Raw genomic sequence first — 17,243 nt, forward strand, 5'->3', positions numbered from 1 at the left:
AAAAAAATAAAAATATTGTAAAAATTATTAAAAAAAAACAATATAAGCTCTCACACAAAATTCTTGTTGCATTGGTCAGCTAAAAATTACATAGCTATGTTAAAACTGTGAGTATTATGCTATATTTTTTAGGTACAGCAGTCAGGAGTCAAACACATTGTGTCGTCATATAGACTGCAGCTGTTTAATATTTGTATTAAAAAAACTAGCTAGCTGAACTTAAAAAAATTTAAGCAGAACCATAGTCAGCATGAAGAGCGATAGAGAGAGGCACTTCTCGGCAGCGCCATCTGTAGTTGTAATGAGAGCACACTTGTCGGCAGTGCTGGGAAAAGAGCAAAGGTCTATGTATTTCTCATTACAGTTATCTGAGTCTGTACAGCAACCCATGCAAACCTCCACTGTCTCGCCATCCTAAAATGGCAAAGTTTAAAAGGTAATTCTCACATTTTCTTTATAGTAACATAATCTCAAGATACGTCAAAACATGCTTACCGAGCTACCTATGTGACTAACAGCTCGGTGCTACCTCTGACTAACAACATAGTACTGACTAAGTGACCAACAACTTAATACTGACTAAGTGACCAACAACATAGTACTGACTATGTGACTAACAACTTAATACTGCCTATGTGACTAACAACTTAATACTGCCTATGTGACTAACAACATAGTACTGACTATGTGACTAACAACTTAATACTGCCTATGTGACTAACAACTTAATACTGCCTATGTGACTAACAACTTAATACTGCCTATGTGACTAACAACATAGTACTGACTAAGTGACCAACAACATAGTACTGACTATGTGACTAACAACTTCATACTGCCTATGTGACTAACAACTTAATACTGCCTATGTGACTAACAACTTAATACTGCCTATGTGACTAACAACATAGTACTGACTAAGTGACCAACAACATAGTACTGACTAAGTGACCAACAACATAGTACTGACTATGTGACTAACAACTTAATACTGCCTATGTGACTAACAACTTAATACTGCCTATGTGACTAACAACTTAATACTGACTATGTGACTAACAACTTAATACTGCCTATGTGACTAACAACTTAATACTGCCTATGTGACTAACAACATAGTACTGACTAAGTGACCAACAACATAGTACTGACTAAGTGACCAACAACATAGTACTGCCTATGTGACTAACAACATAGTACTGCCTATGTGACTAACAACTTGGTACTACCTATGTGACTAACAACATAGTACTGCCTATGTGACTAACAACTTCAATCCAGACAGAAAAATAATTTTCTTATTACTATTGCAAATTTATCAGACTTGGCTAAACATTTTTTGTAGGCGTTTCCTTTGCAGAAAAATTAATTAACAGGTTTGTTTTGGTTGTGAAACAGAGCGTTCCGATTGACTGCAAATATACATCATATTCCAGCATAGCTTTTTCTAGCGAAAGATACACAATATTTAAATCTTCTTACTTTACCGATACTCTATGTTTACTCTATGTTTACTTTACTCTATGTTTATTTTACGTCTATGTTTATTTTACTCTATGTTTACTTTACTCTATGTTTACTTTACTCTATGTTTATTTTACTCTATGTTATTCTACTTTACTCTATGTTTATTTTACTCTATGTTATTCTACTTTACTCTATGTTTACTTTACTCTATGTTTACTTTACTCTATGTTTATTTTACTCTATGTTATTCTACTTTACTCTATGTTTACTTTACTCTATGTTATTCTACTTTACTCTATGTTTACTTTACTCTATGTTATTCTACTTTACTCTATGTTTACTTTACTCTATGTTATTCTACTTTACTCTATGTTTACTTTACTCTATGTTATTCTACTTTACTCTATGTTTACTTTACTCTATGTTTACTTTACTCTATGTTTATTTTACTCCATGTTATTCTACTTTACTCTATGTTTACTTTACTCTATGTTATTCTACTTTACTCTATGTTTACTTTACTCTATGTTATTCTACTTTACTCTATGTTTACTTTACTCTATGTTATTCTACTTTACTCAATGTTTACTTTACTCTATGTTTACTTTACTCTATGTTTATTTTACTCTATGTTATTCTACTTTACTCTATGTTTACTTTACTCTATGTTATTCTACTTTACTCTATGTTTACTTTACTCTATGTTATTCTACTTTACTCTATGTTTACTTTACTCTATGTTATTCTACTTTACTCTATGTTTACTTTACTCTATGTGATTCTACTTTACTCTATGTTTACTTTACTCTATGTTATTCTACTTTACTCTATGTTTACTTTACTCTATGTTTACTTTACTCTATGTTTATTTTACTCTATGTTATTCTACTTTACTCTATGTTTACTTTACTCTATGTTATTCTACTTTACTCTATGTTTACTTTACTCTATGTTATTCTACTTTACTCTATGTTTACTTTGCTCTATGTTATTCTACTTTACTCTATGTTTACTTTACTCTATGTTATTCTACTTTACTTTATGTTTACTTTACTCTATGTTATTCTACTTTACTCTATGTTTACTTTACTCTATGTTATTCTACTTTACTCTATGTTTATTTTACTCCATGTTATTCTACTTTACTCTATGTTTACTTTACGTCAAATAAAGGTTTCAAGACTTATTTGACCTCCACGAAAATTTTTTTTCACGATATGAAGTTTAAAAGTTGTTTGAAAACATTTGATAACCTTTACGGTTGTTTTTATTTCCTCTCTTCATTTATTTCAATTACACAAAACACTTTTCTCATGATATGTAGTTTGAAAGTTAAAATGGCAAATGTTGTTATATGTTAAATACAAATGAACTTTTTGACCATAGACTTTTTATTACCCGGGCAACGCCGGGTAGCACAGCTAGTATATAACATATATATATAGTGTTTATATGGGGCATATATAAGCATTATATATACATGTATATATATATATATAAACTATATTAGGAACTGAAAACTTTTAAAACATTTTACAACTTAAAGTTTCATGGTTGCTACCATTCATCAGGTAAAATTAAAATTAAAAGTTCATTTTAATTTTACCTGATGAATGGTAGCAACCATGAAACTTTAAGTTGTAAAATGTTTTAAAAGTTTTCAGTTCTTAATATAGTTTATATAAATGCTCTATTTTAATATTGAGCACTCTCTTCTAGTGAACTGCAACCTTCTTCTTCATCAGTATATATATATATATATATATATATATATATATATATATATATATATATATATATATATATATATATATATATATATATATATATTCCTATTTATATATATATATTCCTATTTATATATATATATTCCTATTTATATATATATATTCCTATTTATATATATATATATTATATATAATATACCTTTATACCTATTTATATATATATATATAAATAGGTGTATATATATAAATGACTGTATATATGTATATATGTATCCTAGGTGAATGCCCGGCATTGCTCTAGTAACAAAAAAGCTTTGAATGGGAAATTTATTTTTATTTGACATATACAACTTTTACCATCATAACTTTCAAACTTCATGGCATGACAAAAGTGTTTTGCGCAGTTTAAATAAACTTAAAGAAAAACTAAAACAACTGCAAAGGTGTTTAAATGTGAAATGATTAAAAAGTAATGACTAGATAACGTATGATTTGTTACCATGGTTACAATGAAAAGTGAAGGAATACTGATGCAAAGAAATCAAACTGATAAAACAAAATAAAAATCAGAAATTTGCTGAAATAATAATACCAGAGAGTGCATAGAAGTCTGAGTATAAAAAAGGTTACTGTTGCTGCAGAAGCTATCCATCAGAATTTTGAATATGAGGGTACTGGTACCTCTTGATAGTTGATAGTGACACAAACGTACAAATGAGATATCGAAATTAAAAACATCATCTAAGCGCATGAGGGTACTTTGTTTGACCAAATCGAGAAAGAAAGTAGAGACAATTCCTACTCGAGAATGTCCATGTAAACATTTTGTAGTTTTACAATTTCTCGCGATTGCCCTTTGTAATAACCGGAAAGTGAAAATTTAAATTGTTCCGTTACAGCGCGACTATAACGGAACATTTGAAATTGAAAATACACAATTAAAAATAAAGAAAAATGAACAATAAATTTTAAAATGGCTTGTAAAAAATTTCAAAAGAAGAACATAAGCAATATTATATATATATTATATATAAATGTAATATTAACTCATAATAAAACGTACATATTTAGCTTTAATCGCTATAAAGATACTGTAGATGAGCTAAGTAAGATATGAACGGCTTAACCTTAGGGTTAGGCCTGTGGTAAAGCTTGTTGGTCGTTGTGGGAAGGCTTAGCCTTGCCGTGTTTGCATACTTGCAATTGCAGTCATCGCAAGTTAAATTCTAGTTTAGTTCTAGTAAGGTGGGAATTTTCCATTGCTAGGTTTTAATTTCTATAACTGGACACAGTGACGACAGAGCATGAAACCTAACAAACCTAACAGGTTTGTTCATTCTTCTATAATTTGAATGCACTTTGATGTTTCCTATCATCAAACTAATAGTTGTAATAGTTATGATCGTCCAATTGAAATAAAATAAATTCTTACTATTAAAGCGTCCATGCAACGTCCGTTTTTTTCATCATCACCACATGTTGTTACTGTAAAGCCGGACCCTGCAAAGTCGAGATCTCCTATGCAACCCGTGCTCACCCTGTAATAATAGATATTCAATGGATGAGTCCAAGCAAAAAAGACGACTCTATGTATGGCACAAATTCTTTATACGATAAGCGAAGAGAGACTGATGTAAAATTTATCTGTGAAATTTTTCAAAATTTTTTTTCGATTCTTTGTCAATCCAGGTTTAATTTTGTCAAGATAGTTTTGTAACTTTTATTTAATTTAGACTAAGTAAATATAGTTTTAGAAAATAAACCATAAATGCGTGTATAGTTATAAGCGCCTCTAAAATTGATAGATAATGTGTGGCTTTTACACAAGTTCTGTTTGAGAAAGTAATGAAACTTGAGTAGCTAAAAAAATGAAAAAACGGTACTCGTTAGATGGTTTTATGTAATCATTAAAAAAGATATACGTCATAAATATCTTACGCTTGATCTTCATTGATAAGGCCAAAACATCCACCGACGCAAGACTTGTCATCATTTTCATTAAACTTGCAAGTCATGCTTCCAGCTGAAATGAATGTTTATAGTAGTATTTTAAAAGTGATTTATAGAGACAATAAATAGTCAATCCATATATTTAACTGACTCAGAACAAAACATTAAAGTGCTGATTAAAAGAATACATTTAGATGATAAGGCATTTAAAAAAACAGCGAAGTGAGAAATTTATAAAAAAAACCAACCATCTGGTGTTTCTTCTGTGGTGGGAGACATGTCATCGGGTTCATCTGTTGTCATAGCCTGTGTGCCAGCCAGCAACAGACCTGTAGAATATTTCAATATCTTATATGAGTAACTAATATAAATACATATATAACTTCTACTCAAAAGTATTGGCTCGCTTAAACTATATTCAAAGTAATTATTTTTGGAGGATTATACAGCCTTCAAAACATTTCACGCTTTTTAATTTTAACATGTTATCCGCTTCCATTATGAAGAATGTCCTTTACCTCTACAGCCTTCAAGTTCTATTGATATAAAATTGATTATTGATTGTTATTTAAATTTATAGTGAAATTGTTAACTTTGAGAAATGGTGAAATAACTTGTGCGAGATTGTATGTTACAACATGTTTAACGATAAACATTTTATATTAAATATTTTTTAATCATTAAAATTATTTATAGCTTTATAAAGATGACTATCTTTATAAAACGTCAAAAAGAGGAATCAATGATAAAATGATAAAAAGGTAGCGTATTAGGCAGAGGTAAAATAGTAAATTGGAATACACTGATTCAACTTACCCATGAGGGTAAGTACTTTTAGGTGCTGCATCCTGGATTAAAGAGCTACAAACAATAAAACAGACACTTTAAAACCGTTATCAAATAATTCCGATTGAGATACCCATATAACTTTTAAATCACAAGTGATCTATCTTCACATTCTCAGATGACTTTGAACCGACTTTCTCAAAGCTGATTAGAACATTATAATCCTGATAAACAAATGTTTTTAGCCAACATCGCAGTACTCATCAATGAAAAAATATTTATCTAAATAGAATATTTCATAAAAAGACTGTTGCTGGCAGCTCACACTTACTCTGGTCTTCTCAATGCTGTCTCTTTCAAACGACCTCTCGCTGGCAACTGGAAACTAAAGAGAGTGTGCAAGCAGTAATAATGGCTTGTTACTAAGTTTACTTCTGTAACCAACACACATTTCAATGGCTGCTAACGAGAGAAAATTCATGGTCTCTATCAAAACAAGGTAACAAAACAGCAAACGTAATCAATAGAATGGATTCTCAAAAGAATAGGCAGCAGTATTCACGGCCTTAACACTAAGTAGGGAATAGTAAGTGGATGATAGTGAGACCATAGTTCACGCTGGTGAAATAAGTGAGATAGGTTAAGGAAATCGATCTGTATCTTGTTCATCAATAGTTTTGTGAACTTGAACTAATACTAAAAACCAGTAATATAATAATCAAAATTGTTATCGCTGTTGTTTAAGATAAGATAATTTGCATGTGAGATAAATGCATCTAACTCAAGCTAGAAATTGTAAATTGATCACTTAGAGAATGATAATAAATATCAAAATTTACCTTGTGCAAAATGATTGAGAAAATAACTTGCCGCCCTTAGTTTAGGTATTTGCTATGCTTACGGCTTGCTTGAATGTTAGACAAATTATTACCACTAAGAGAAATTTGTGGTTTTGCTTTCAAAACTTTTGAACGAATGACAAGCGATGTTGCAAGTTGGTACAATAGTGTGATGGCTCATGGATATTTCCATATTTACATTTCAGAAACAATGTAAATCATCAACATTACTATAGATTATAATCAGTATTGTTTACAAAACAACAAATTTTTTTGCTTTGAAGAAAACTAGAATTATTATTTAAATGTTATTATTATATTATAATAATATTATTATACTAGTGGAATGCCCGGCGTTGCACAGGTATTAAAGACTACTTATAAATAGTGACAGGTAATGTAGTTGCCTGCCACTTTCCTTTAGCCTGGCACATTGCCAACAGCTAATATGAGTAAATTAGTACATGTATTGCTAAACTAGCTGATAAAAGCCGTGAGATCAAGCATAAAATGACATTGCGCCATAACACAGTGCGGTATGCCTTTTTTCAGCGACATGCATCGCCCAATGAGTCCATATTGCTCAATGGTTTGGCATATCTGGGCAACGGGAGGTTCTGAGATCAAATTTTCTGTAATACAGACTCTTCAATCCTAGATTTTAATAACTATAGCTAGACAAACCGAACCACGCACACTTAAACTTTGAGATACATACATATATATATATATAGATTATCATTTTTAATGCTTATTATTATACGTATAAAGAATATTTATGGAATACTGGTTTCATGCTGAAATGTAAAATGATATGCACTATTTACCCTGATATGCTTATTTAGAACACAATTCACCAAAACCATTAAATAGAATGCTGGCTAATTTAATTCTCATTAAAAATATGAATTAATGCATGATTTTAAAAGATACTAAATATACGCAACGTTAATTGCAGCATTAAACCAAAAGATTATTAATGAAAGAGAATTTCAGAAAGTTAGACTAAGTACTTTTAGATAGTATGAGGCTGTTACTCATAGTTAGAGATGTAGGTGTGGTTCACTTATAGCTTATTACACAGAGCAGAGAGATTTAGCAGTAACACACAAAGGTCCAGCACCATTGGCATGATATATATATAAATATATACTCATGTATAATATATATTTAATATATATATATATATATATATATAAACTCATGCTACACACAGTACTGTTTCGGCTATTGAAGCCTGATCAGTGCAGCTCAGAGCTCAGACAAGGGACACAAATCCCTTTACCAATGAGAGTTGACTTCCTGCCATGAAACAACTAGGTTGCTTCACAGACTTTAAGCAAGTCAATGTGCTGGCACCAGAGATTCTATCAGCCATAGGTGGTTCGGTGATAAGAACGAATAGAGAGCGTTGCGATAAGCTATATTCATCTATATGAACTTGCAGCATCGTTCAATACCCATTCTAAGTATTAGAAAACAAAATAACAGGTTTTCTAAGCAGTGGTACTTTGGCTACCATCCAAGTAAGGAGTAAATACATCGGATGTCTAAAAATAGCAAATTGTTCAAGCTCGTATTCAGCCTGCTGGTTAGGTCGTATTTCTAGCCTAGTTTTTGATCAATTGAATACAACAATCGTAATCTTTAGTACTAATTCATTTCAATCGAATAAAATCACAATAGAGAAGAAAGCACTGCGCTGACTTCTAATGCTGCCTATTCTTTGTTGCCTAGTAGCGAGCAAAAGGTTAGTTTTCTTCTGGCTTACGGGTGTCCGCTGACCGTAAGGCTGGTTTGCAATGCTTTGTTATGATAAGCCAAGTTTGAATTCAGGTATTTCATTTCACAGTGGCTATGTTGATAAGTGGAGAACATCTAAAAATATCTCATCTCCTAACTCATAGTTTGAAAAGTTTTCAAGATCTCTCAAGTCACTTTTACTAGAGCACTATGCACAAATCTACCATAAAAGCAGCCAATCCAGAAAGGGAATTTTTAAAGCTGTTTCGATCCTCTGCTTCCAGAAGTAAGCATGGCACCAGAGACTATTGAAGCCTCATCAGTGCAGCTCAGAGCTTAGGCAAGGGACACAAATCCTATTACCAATGAGAATTGACTTCTTGCCATGAAACAACTAGGTTGCCTCACAGACTTTAAGAAAGTCAATGTGCTGGCACCAAAGTGCTCAGATCACAAAATTGACTATATACATATAAACATATATATATATATATATATATATATATATATATATATATATATATATATATATATATATATATATATATATGTGTATATATATATATATATATATGTATATATATATATATATATACAGCCAGCAAAGAAAAAGAAAAGGTAGAGAAATATCTCCCTCTTGGAGAAGAGATCGAAAAATGCTGGAATGTAAGAACAACTGTCATCCCAGTAGTCATTGGGCACTGGGCGCAATAACACCGGCGCATAAAATGTGGCTTGCCCAAATACCAACAGCAATCAACTCAGGTGAGTTGCAGAAAAGTGCGCTATTGGGAACAGCTAAGATCTTGAGGCGAGTGCTCAAACTCCCAGGTCTCTGGTAGGAGACCCGAGTTAGAGCAGAAATTACCACCCATACGGGGTATCCGGGGTGAGGAAACAATTTTTTCAATTTTCAATTTTTCGTATATATACGTATATATATATACGTATATATATATACGTATATATATATACGTATATATATATACGTATATATATATGAACTAGCATTATATATATGTATAACTAGCATATTTCTTTGTTATTTTCATTTGCTGTCAAGATTTTCAAATGAACCAAATAAATAAATGTTTTAAATGTGATAAAGTTTTGTTAATTTTAATGTTGAAACATCCTGGCAGTCAGACCACCTCAGTCAGAGGCAGTCAGATCACCTCAGTCAGAGGCAGTCAGACCACCTCAGTCAGAGGCAGTCAGACCACCTCAGTCAGAGGCAGTCAGATCACCTCAGTCAGAGGCAGTCAGAGGCAGTCAGACCACCTCAGTCAGAGGCAGTCAGATCACCTCAGTCAGAGGCAGTCAGATCACCTCAGTCAGAGGCAGTCAGATCACCTCAGTCAGAGGCAGTCAGACCACCTCAGTCAGAGGCAGTCAGATCACCTCAGTCAGAGGCAGTCAGATCACCTCAGTCAGAGGCAGTCAGACCACCTCAGTCAGAGGCAGTCAGACCACCTCAGTCAGAGGCAGTCAGACCACCTCAGTCAGAGGCAGTCAGACCACCTCAGTCAGAGGCAGTCAGATCACCTCAGTCAGAGGCAGTCAGATCACCTCAGTCAGAGGCAGTCAGATCACCTCAGTCAGAGGCAGTCAGAGGCAGTCAGACCACCTCAGTCAGAGGCAGTCAGATCACCTCAGTCAGAGGCAGTCAGATCACCTCAGTCAGAGGCAGTCAGATCACCTCAGTCAGAGGCAGTCAGAGGCAGTCAGACCACCTCAGTCAGAGGCAGTCAGATCACCTCAGTCAGAGGCAGTCAGACCACCTCAGTCAGAGGCAGTCAGATCACCTCAGTCAGAGGCAGTCAGATCACCTCAGTCAGAGGCAGTCAGACCACCTCAGTCAGAGGCAGTCAGACCACCTCAGTCAGAGGCAGTCAGACCACCTCAGTCAGAGGCAGTCAGACCACCTCAGTCAGAGGCAGTCAGACCACCTCAGTCAGAGGCAGTCAGATCACCTCAGTCAGAGGCAGTCAGATCACCTCAGTCAGAGGCAGTCAGATCACCTCAGTCAGAGGCAGTCAGAGGCAGTCAGACCACCTCAGTCAGAGGCAGTCAGATCACCTCAGTCAGAGGCAGTCAGATCACCTCAGTCAGAGGCAGTCAGATCACCTCAGTCAGAGGCAGTCAGAGGCAGTCAGACCACCTCAGTCAGAGGCAGTCAGATCACCTCAGTCAGAGGCAGTCAGACCACCTCAGTCAGAGGCAGTCAGATCACCTCAGTCAGAGGCAGTCAGATCACCTCAGTCAGAGGCAGTCAGACCACCTCAGTCAGAGGCAGTCAGACCACCTCAGTCAGAGGCAGTCAGACCACCTCAGTCAGAGGCAGTCAGACCACCTCAGTCAGAGGCAGTCAGACCACCTCAGTCAGAGGCAGTCAGATCACCTCAGTCAGAGGCAGTCAGAGGCAGTCAGACCACCTCAGTCAGAGGCAGTCAGATCACCTCAGTCAGAGGCAGTCAGATCACCTCAGTCAGAGGCAGTCAGACCACCTCAGTCAGAGGCAGTCAGACCACCTCAGTCAGAGGCAGTCAGACCACCTCAGTCAGAGGCAGTCAGATCACCTCAGTCAGAGGCAGTCAGATCACCTCAGTCAGAGGCAGTCAGATCACCTCAGTCAGAGGCAGTCAGAGGCAGTCAGACCACCTCAGTCAGAGGCAGTCAGATCACCTCAGTCAGAGGCAGTCAGACCACCTCAGTCAGAGGCAGTCAGATCACCTCAGTCAGAGGCAGTCAGATCACCTCAGTCAGAGGCAGTCAGACCACCTCAGTCAGAGGCAGTCAGACCACCTCAGTCAGAGGCAGTCAGACCACCTCAGTCAGAGGCAGTCAGATCACCTCAGTCAGAGGCAGTCAGATCACCTCAGTCAGAGGCAGTCAGAGGCAGTCAGACCACCTCAGTCAGAGGCAGTCAGACCACCTCAGTCAGAGGCAGTCAGATCACCTCAGTCAGAGGCAGTCAGATCACCTCAGTCAGAGGCAGTCAGACCACCTCAGTCAGAGGCAGTCAGACCACCTCAGTCAGAGGCAGTCAGACCACCTCAGTCAGAGGCAGTCAGACCACCTCAGTCAGAGGCAGTCAGACCACCTCAGTCAGAGGCAGTCAGATCACCTCAGTCAGAGGCAGTCAGACCACCTCAGTCAGAGGCAGTCAGACCACCTCAGTCAGAGGCAGTCAGACCACCTCAGTCAGAGGCAGTCAGACCACCTCAGTCAGAGGCAGTCAGACCACCTCAGTCAGAGGCAGTCAGACCACCTCAGTCAGAGGCAGTCAGATCACCTCAGTCAGAGGCAGTCAGATCACCTCAGTCAGAGGCAGTCAGATCACCTCAGTCAGAGGCAGTCAGAGGCAGTCAGACCACCTCAGTCAGAGGCAGTCAGATCACCTCAGTCAGAGGCAGTCAGACCACCTCAGTCAGAGGCAGTCAGATCACCTCAGTCAGAGGCAGTCAGATCACCTCAGTCAGAGGCAGTCAGACCACCTCAGTCAGAGGCAGTCAGACCACCTCAGTCAGAGGCAGTCAGACCACCTCAGTCAGAGGCAGTCAGACCACCTCAGTCAGAGGCAGTCAGACCACCTCAGTCAGAGGCAGTCAGATCACCTCAGTCAGAGGCAGTCAGAGGCAGTCAGACCACCTCAGTCAGAGGCAGTCAGATCACCTCAGTCAGAGGCAGTCAGATCACCTCAGTCAGAGGCAGTCAGACCACCTCAGTCAGAGGCAGTCAGATCACCTCAGTCAGAGGCAGTCAGATCACCTCAGTCAGAGGCAGTCAGACCACCTCAGTCAGAGGCAGTCAGACCACCTCAGTCAGAGGCAGTCAGACCACCTCAGTCAGAGGCAGTCAGACCACCTCAGTCAGAGGCAGTCAGACCACCTCAGTCAGAGGCAGTCAGACCACCTCAGTCAGAGGCAGTCAGACCACCTCAGTCAGAGGCAGTCAGACCACCTCAAACATCAAAAACAATCGCAAGTGATAGGAAAATATCAATAATTTCTGACAACATTACTAAAACTTTGTGTAAATTCATTTTTAAAGAACATTTACACCCTGACAAGTTATCAGCGTTGCTTTCACGCCAATAAAGTCAGTTTGGTGTAAAATGAAAAGCGGTTGTAAAAACCATTTTGTCACATGAAATGCTGCATAATATGTTTGTCTGTTTTTGATAGCCATTTGACAGCCCTTTTGATGGTTATTGATGGGGTTCAACATGGAATTGATCAATCATATCTTGCTACAGCGCCGGAATTGACCAATCATATCTTGCTATAGCGCTGGAATTGACCAATCATATCATGCTATAGCACTGAAAATACAAGCGTAATGAGGATATAATCTGCTCTCCCAAAAGATCAGCTAAAATAGCACTAACATCTATAAATACTGAGCAGTGAACTAAATTATGGCTATTTCCATTATTATTGATTATTGCCAATTACCATAATTATTGATTACCATAATTATCACACATAACGTGTAGCAAAGTATTGACTCTTACGTGTTTATGATGATTAACAGTCAAAATGAAATGAATAGAGATGTTGTATTTTATTGGTTGAAAAAAGGTGACACACTTTGTACTGTCATAGTTTGGTGTAGTCTTTGCAAAAGTATATTTCAAATTGTAAACAGACTAAAAGCCATTTTTAGACTCGGACTCTCTCAGCAGAAATACAACTCGAACTAATCTTCCCCCCTTAAATTTTGTCCTTTTTTAAATGTAAGCTGTAAGCACCTATAATGTCTACCCTCTACAATAATATAACAGTCATTCCAGTTTAACCCATAGTTTTCATAAATTATTTTATCAAAATCTTTATTTCTGGAAGCAGAGGATCGAAACAGCTTTAAAAACTCAATTTTTGGATTGGCTGCTTTTATGGTAGATTTGTGCATAGTGCTTTAGTAAAATGAGAATAGAGAAAGAGACTTAAAAACTTTTCAAACTATAAGTTAGGAGATGAGATATTTTTAGATGTTCTCCACTTATCAACATAGCCACTGTGAAATGAAATACCTGAATTCAAACTTGGCTTATCATAACAAAGCATTGCAAACCAGCCATACGGTCAGCAGACACCCGTAAGCCAGAAGAAAACTAACCTTTTGCTCGCTACTAGGCAACAAAGAATAGGCAGCATTAGAAGTCAGTGCAGTGCTTTTTTCTCTATTGTGATTTTATTCGATTGAAATGAATTAGTACTAAAGATTACGATTGTTGTATTCAATTGATCAAAAACTAGGCTAGAAATACGACCTAACCAGCAGGCTGAATACGAGCTTGAACAATTAGCTATTTTTAGACATCCGATGTATTTACTCCTTACTTGGATGGTAGCCAAAGTACCACTGCTTAGAAAACTTGTGATTTTGTTTTCTAATACTTAGAATGGGTATTGAACGATGCTGCAAGTTCATATAGCTGAATATAGCTTATCGCAGCACTCCCTAGTCGTTCTTATCACCGAACCCACTATGACTGATGAAGGCACATTACCCCCTTGTTTTGAATAAAACAAGAAAGTCTCAAAACATAATTAAAAACAGATGTATATTCGGAATATATGAAAACAAAGTGTTATTAGAGGGTCATTCTAAAAACTGTCTAATGTTTGCTCACAGCAGCAGATAAAAAACATCACTCTATGATCTCTAACTTTTTTCCTGCTTCTTCTCTGCTATTATCTGATCAAAATGTGGTTCTTTGTTGTGAGTGAAATGCAGAGATCATTTCCAGGAGTGACGGCGTTGCCATATTTATGTTTGATGTATAGAAAAGATTAAAATCTGGATTCACATAGGCGAGTTGTTGAGACGACAAACATACACTCTCCCTCTTCACAATTGATTCTTGTACTTCGCAAACAACAGCTCGCACCCCTTAGAGGTGTCAGCACTCCCAATCCGGAAGCCCTGGTTTATTGGCTCATGAATATTTGCATTTTATTACTCTTCAGAAACATTGTAAGTCATTGAGGTTATTATATATTCTGTCATTTGTATGTTTGATACAAGAATTCTGTTTCAGAGCAAACCGATCCTAATTTTAATGTACCTTCAAAATCTCCACCCAAATGCAGGATACAAACTTTTTGCCATCATCATGGCATAAATCTGATTCATATTGATGACCTTGTAAACTGCTGTGGCAGAAAATGCACTCACAAAAGCAAACAACAATAAGAGCTAGATTCGTATATCAATCGGAAAAACAAAGGAACTAGAAAGCGTATCGCCTAACGACGTAGTTAAACAACATTCTTCCTATGTTGAATAGCGATGAAAGGAACCAATTGTCTGTACCTAACCTGGTTTCGCAGCATTGGTCAATAGGAACCACAACTTGCGTTAGAGACTTGGCGTTACCATAAATAACTATCAACATTATTACGTGTTCACTAAGTAATTTCAATAGGCTGGGTCAGGTTTGTCATTACCCGATTGTAGCAGCAGAGAGTAAAAAATTAGAACTACTACTAAACATATAAGCATGTCGAGTAAAACATTAAAACTGAATGCTTGCTAACATTGTTAAGGTATAAGTGATAGGTAACAGCAAAAGGCCTCCTAATGAATGTAAAATACATATACAGTGAAACATGGATAACTCGCCCTCGGATATAGCGAACACATGGTTAACTCGACTGGATTTGCTTGGTCCGTTCCCACGCAATGATAAATGGCTCTATATAACTCGAACTCAGCACTGTTATAACGAACTGTTTTTTGCCCAACGGCTACCAAAACGGTTGCTATCGCTTTGGAAAATCGCTTTATTCCAAGCCATAGAGGTAAACCTCAACTTTTCGTAATTCATAAGCGTCGTTACTACCTCGATCGGCAAAATATTTTTATCAACGACTGTTCTAAAGGTTTGGTGAAATTTGATTTATACTGCTATACGATGAATAGCACGGGCTAGCCGGGTCACGGGCGCAAGGATTTTCGCCACGCACATACAAAACAAAAACAGCATGATGTTTTGGTTTTGTATTTGCATGGCGAAACTCCTTGAGTGCGTGACCCGGCTAGCCCGTGATGAATAGTTTTCCGACGTTGATTCCGTGTTGAATCAACGTCGGAATGTTGAATGTTTAAAACGTCTTAAAAATTGTTGTAAGTAATTAAACCTATACGTTGTCTTAGCTAAAAAAAACTATTCATCGTTTGACCTAAACACAGAATGCGCGTGTACATTCAATAAGTATCCATTCAAAAAACGTTAGTGATATACAATGTACCGTAAAACCTCGTAAAACTTTTAATTGAACTGCCTCGGAGTGTTGCTCTTAACGAATGCCAGGTAAAGTAAAGGAATCTTTGCATAAACTTCAAGAAAGATCGGCAAAATTGATCGTGGGTAAAACGCTGAAAAGAAAAAGATGTCTTTTCTTTTGAGCATTTCAGCAACGATCAAGTTTTGCCAATGTCAATCTAAAAAACGTCCTGGCAATAACATCACCTCAAACAACAAACCAATCTCAAGTGATAGAAAAATCTCTATACTTTTTGATAAAAACGTTTCAAACTTTACATTAGAAGCATTTAATTTGAAACAAGCCATTTGTGCTTTTGATTTATATTATAGTTTGTATATGTTCATGTATCTACTAGTAAATAAGTAAATACATGGACTTGTGGCAGTGCTCTGATAACTTGAACACTCTGATAATTCGAACACTTTTGCTCGGTCCCTTGAAGTTTGAGTTATCCGAGTTTCACTGTATATGCATATATAAGTACATGTATATATATTAGCTCACAAAACGAGCTTGTGTCTAAGTGCAGACATTCCAATAAAAACTTGATTTGCAATGCTGTCACATAAACAAATTATAGTATTATGTATTGTTGGCTTTAATCTTTAAGCTACTTGATATGTTGTTGCATACAGTCGCATGAACTCCAGATCATTTCAGTTTTACCTGATAAATGGTAACAATCGTGAAAGTAGTAAACAGTTCAAAATTTTTTTAAAGTTTACAGTTTTTAATACATTTTATATATACATGTATATAAAATTATAAATACATATATATATGTAATATGTATATATACGGTATTTATGTATATATATATTTATATATATAAATCTATAATTTTAATTTTTATGTAGCTGTTCATTAAGAGGCCTTTTGCTGTTAGCGCTCAATTTTGGTTTGCTGTTGGTCTTTAAATGGCATAATTATCATCTCCTGAAGTTTATTATATTATTACAAAACTTCTTTTGCTGAAGCACAGGTTTAAGGGTTTATTACGAGTTATGAAAGTACTCTTTGCTTTAACACAGACAGTCAAATAGCAAAAAGGTAAATTAAAGCCTTCTGTCCTAGGAGTTCCCTTATTTTCTGTTATGTAGTTTAGTAGCAGAGCCATTACCATAACTTCACAGGAATAGGCTTATGTAAACCAAAGTTTCCTCAATCTACCATATGAGATTAGCATGGAAATTGATCTTTGGTAATATTTCAATCTAAAAGCAAAAGGTGCAAGTGCTTTAAGAGCTCTATGCTAATCAACAGGCCATTGACAGTGGATTTCATAACATCACAAACCCTGGCAGGTCAGCCGGATGCTCAGTAGCCACACATAAACAAAGACCAAATGTGGCATTACTCGTCGCTATGCAACAAAGAATAGGCAGCATTTAAAGTCAGCAAAGTGTTTTCTTCTCTATTGTGATTTCATTATGGAAAAGCTGAATAATAATAAC

At 36.3% G+C, this 17,243-nt stretch overlaps 1 protein-coding gene across 1 annotated transcript; it reads right to left on the minus strand.

Moving 5' to 3' along the window:
* Positions 1-219: 219 nt before the first annotated feature.
* LOC137407121 (uncharacterized) lies at positions 220-6,315 on the minus strand. The gene is made up of 6 exons (XM_068093721.1): positions 6,262-6,315; positions 5,961-6,005; positions 5,393-5,473; positions 5,133-5,217; positions 4,627-4,732; positions 220-414 (listed from the first exon to the last, which is right to left on the minus strand). Exons 2-6 carry the CDS (start codon positions 5,989-5,991, stop codon positions 220-222), a joined length of 498 nt encoding a protein of 165 aa, XP_067949822.1. The 5' UTR covers positions 5,992-6,005; positions 6,262-6,315.
* Between the last annotated feature and the right edge of the window lie 10,928 nt (positions 6,316-17,243).

The sequence above is a fragment of the Watersipora subatra genome, chromosome 10, assembly GCF_963576615.1.
Source record: "Watersipora subatra chromosome 10, tzWatSuba1.1, whole genome shotgun sequence".
Classification (NCBI taxonomy): Eukaryota; Metazoa; Bryozoa; class Gymnolaemata; order Cheilostomatida; family Watersiporidae; genus Watersipora; species Watersipora subatra.

What these genes read in the sequence shown, in the direction of transcription:
- LOC137407121 (XM_068093721.1), bottom strand. Translation starts at nt 5,991, where the DNA reads ATGCAGCACCTAAAAGTACTTACCCTCATGG. An exon ending in CACAGAAGAAACACCAGATG is followed by an intron (nt 5,218 to 5,392) that starts GTTGGTTTTTTT and finishes CATTCATTTCAG; the next exon opens with CTGGAAGCATGACTTGCAAG. An exon ending in GTTGCATGGACGCTTTAATA is followed by an intron (nt 415 to 4,626) that starts GTAAGAATTTAT and finishes TTGCCATTTTAG; the next exon opens with GATGGCGAGACAGTGGAGGT.